At 49.2% G+C, this 4,044-nt stretch overlaps 1 protein-coding gene across 1 annotated transcript in view; it reads left to right on the top strand.

Annotated features, from left to right (window-relative positions):
- nad4 (NADH dehydrogenase subunit 4) overlaps positions 1 to 1,387 on the top strand; it is a 5,883-nt gene extending 4,496 nt beyond the window's left edge. The window contains exon 3 of the mRNA in view: positions 1,298 to 1,387. Coding sequence (YP_009676247.1) covers positions 1,298 to 1,387 — 90 coding nt within the window. The remainder of the gene's footprint in view (positions 1 to 1,297) is intronic.
- The last annotated feature ends 2,657 nt before the right edge of the window (positions 1,388 to 4,044 follow it).

The raw sequence follows: 4,044 nt of genomic DNA on the forward strand, positions 1-4,044 counted from the left end.
GCAGCAGAGCAGCGGGGCATAGCGGCGCCCTCGCCTGGCGCCATTCCCGGACCTAGCAGCAGACGGGCGGGCCGTGCCTGAATTCAGACCGGACCAGACTCTTCTTTGTTTGAGCTGCTCCCACGCACGCAGACCGGAAGATCCCACTTGTCCTGGACTGGAGAAGTACGTAGAGATCTTCGTGGGACCGTGGAGGGAGTCTCAATCGATCTTTTCTAGGATTCCTTATCACGCCACACATGGGGATCTTTCCATTGATAGATAAGAGGGCTCCCCCCTTGAACAGACTCTTAAAGCTTAGGTTACTACCTGCCTCTACGGAAGAGGTGTACTTTGTACCGCCCGGAGGTCATATAGATCGGAACCCGGAGCGATAAGAACGAAAGCCCTACCCACAGCTACAACTACTGGCGCTTCAAAAGGCTTAGATTCTAAGGGCGCTACTGAAAGCCCTTTTTTAGGTCGTGTAATAGGGAGGTGTAAGCCCCGAAAGCCTTTGGTACTTCGGTAGGGCGAGCAGCCCTTAAACCAAAAAAGGGGTTTGGAACCCTTCCCCTATTTCTGCATTTCATTCTCTATTTGGCCCGCTTCAAACAAAATGAGAAAAAAGGGTCGGTCAATAGCATAGCTCTTTCTTTCCCCGGTCTCCTTTCGAAGGAAAGGCCTTCGCATTCCTAATCCGGTAGGGCCGGACGGCTTTCTTTGCCCCAGCTTAGCGAATCGCATCCCCGCGCAACGACATTGTTTGTGCGCCCCTTACCGTTCTCGCTCAGTGTTTGCAACAGCTGGGAAGGCAGTCGTAGAAGCGAAGCCTATCGCCACGCCGACCATCAAATACGAGATTGGGCCTCTTCTCAAAGATTTGATGGAACGGCCCAGCCCAAAAAAGGAAGGTTATAGTACGCGATGCGTTCCATTTGTACGAATCGCGAACATACTACGCACGACCGGACGTAGAGCCACTAAGAGCTGGCAGACCGGGCCGGGCGCAGGTGCCAGATCCGAAAAGTCGAGTCTCGATCAGCCTAGTGCACCAACCACGTGGTACGACGGGCACTCAAAGACCTGGCGAATGATGGCCCACCCCACCCAAGAGCGCTTATGTCATAGGGGAACTCATGGCTGGAAACAATCCTTATGGTTTTGATATCCGGTAGGAATAATAAGAATCAAAGTCCAGGTTGGTTGGTGAGCCTAGTGATAGGAGACTATCTAGCTTGGTTCGGAGAGCACTTGTTGGTTTAAAGGTTTTTTTGTTGCTAAATGTTACGGCCTAAATGCTGAACTATTGACCCTACTTGTTTGGATGGGTGTTCACCCCAAAGTGTTCCCGGACCGCATGCATACATCCGTAAGTAACTTAGTGCAACATGGCAAATTTCATTGAGAGGAATCAGCAAAGAAAAGAAAAACGGGTCAACATCTTAATGTGTATTTGAGAGATTGTCCTCGGGCTGAGGAGTGTCCACATGAGTTCGTTGAGGTGTCTACACAGGCCTGCGGTCCTCTTTTATATTCTGTCGAGAGTTCGGATTGCTCCACCTAAGTAGAACGAAAAGAAGGAATTGGAAATGGAAAGGGGGAGCCAGAAGCTTCGCTTCCGGTAGCTTGCTTACTCTAGAAGTTCCCTCTCGTATTCCCTTCAGACCTATCAAAAGCACATCCGCTAAAGCTTCCAATCCGAGCCAAACTTCCATCTGACGAACTTCGCTCTCCCTTCCCTATCGATTACACACAGATTCTTCTTTCACCAAACTTCCATCTAAGGTCTTGCCCTAAGAAAAGGTTCCCTCCAAGAAAAGGTTCAAACCCTTATTTCCGAATGAAAGATCAGCTCAATTATTTGCTTCGTTCAGATTGGATCTTACGCCAGACGTGGACCGGCCCGCGTAGGGCACCTTTGGGCGCCGGTTTCTCGATGCCAATCTTTCACTTGAAGAGCGGCTCAATTATTTCCGGACCAGGTTCGAGAGAGAGAACTGAGACTCAAGCAACTAAAAGGCTGCAATCTCCCTTTCCCGTGGGAGAAGGCAAGCCGAGAATGAAGGAAGCTACCATACTACAGAAAGAAAGAGAGAATAAGAGGATTCGCGGCGAGAAGCGTGAAAAAGGTAAGCTTTCTATGGATGCAACGCCCCATTTTTTCCTCGCAGCGGCGGCATCTGTCGGAAGCAGATGAGTCTCACCCATGCAAGCATCAGGAAAAGCTAGCAACTTGTTAGCAATTGTCCTTACAATCCAAAAAGCACATCTTGGTCCCACTTTTCTGATGGCTTAGTTATCCTTTTGGTTAGGCACATCGCCTCTTCAATCCCTTAGGTTGGATTACCCCTTTCCGTTAGTAATCTCCCCTAGTTGACCCTTCAAGCATCGAGGATAGCACAGTCTCCCTTGTTAGGATACATGCATTTCCAACCTTCAAGCTGCACATCTTTCCTTATCCGGACTACATGTCCCTCCTTTAGTCTAGATATCCTTCTGTTTGTGGCTACCCGCTTGTTTGTCTGTGCATGCATCTTTCTTATCAAGCATTCGCTAATGGTCTATCTGTCCTTACTCTTGTAGGCACCATGGCCTCAACGAGTAAACTTGGGAATGAGGATCTTATCAGAGAGTTATCTACTGAGGCAAGCCCCGATACAGTCGTCATGTCACCGTTTTCAGGATTGAGGTAATTTCCCTTTTCGCCTACACCTTTGAGACGATGGGCAGAGCGCATGTCCGCAGAAGACACTCTTGCTTTCCGGCGTCAGTATGAGAACATTCTGTCATTGTTAAGTATCAGGGTACACTACACTATCTGTTGATCGAAGCCTTGATCCACTTTTGGTATAGGAATACCGCATGTTTTCGTTTCGGGAATTTCGAGCTCACACCTACCTTAGAGGAATTCTCCCGACTCTTGGACCTCCCGCATGACCGCAACAAGTTGGTACAGCCGTTTGCACCAGGGGGGGAAAAAACAACCTAAGTAGTCTTCTGGCGTGCTCCCGCTTAGAACTTACTCCAGGGCTTGAGGGATCGCCCAGCAAATGCTCGTTAAAGTTCATATAAAAGTACTTCGCCGCCGAGGCAGGTTTTCATTCTCACAAGGTTCAAGACCAGTATGGATTACTGGAACAAGTGTCGTTTTACAGCCTTGGCTTTGGCCGTATTCGGAAGTGCCGTCTTCCCAGGGGAGGCGGGTTTCATAGATTGCCGCATCGGTCCCATGCTAGATCAGATTGACGACCATCACACCATAGTACCAAAGATTTTGGGAAAGTTGCTGCGCTCTCTTTCCTATTGATCCTCGCATCGTCGCCGAGACTTCTTGGGATGCGCGCCGTTACTACAGATATGGTTTCTCGAACACCTTGAGGAGTTTAGCTCCATCCGAACAAAGGGGTATTTCGATCATGACATCATCACCGACTATCAGCGACATGCCAACGATCCTAGTCGTATTGCTACTAAGGGGGATTGGGATTGCTGCTCTCAATTCTCTGACATTTGAACATATACTGAAAGCCCAGTGGCTCGGACTAGGTGAGGCTATTTTACAGTGTGAAGGACATCATATGGTTCCGGTTTCCGGGGAATGACCGCTTCCATCCCGAGTTATGAGACAGTATGGGCTAGTGCAAACCATCCCTGAAGATCTGAGTCCTTGGTTTTTCGACTATACCATCACCGACAGCAGGGTCAGAGTCTGAAAGGGATTACATCTTTAGGAATGCAGAAATCGCGAGACCGCGGAGAGGGTACCGGCTGCAAGATTACTCAGAAAACCCATCAAGAGTATCTCCTATGGGTAGAGGCCAACTTCGGGGTGGATCTCCCTCCCTGGAATGCTGGAGGCCTACCTCCGCCCAATCCAAGTTATCGAGATTACCTGACCGAGGAACGAGCTCGACATCAGAGAATCCCGCGGATATGGTCAGAAAGTCAACAAGCTTTGATGGATAAGCAGTGGGAGCTAGAAGCAAAGAACCTGGCATATTCCATGAGGTTACACGAAGTAGAAACAGAAAACCAGCAATTGGCAGAGAGACAGTACGAGTT

The sequence above is a fragment of the mitochondrial genome of Camellia sinensis (genome assembly GCF_055761805.1).
Source record: "Camellia sinensis mitochondrion, complete genome".
In the NCBI taxonomy this organism is placed as follows: Eukaryota; Viridiplantae; Streptophyta; class Magnoliopsida; order Ericales; family Theaceae; genus Camellia; species Camellia sinensis.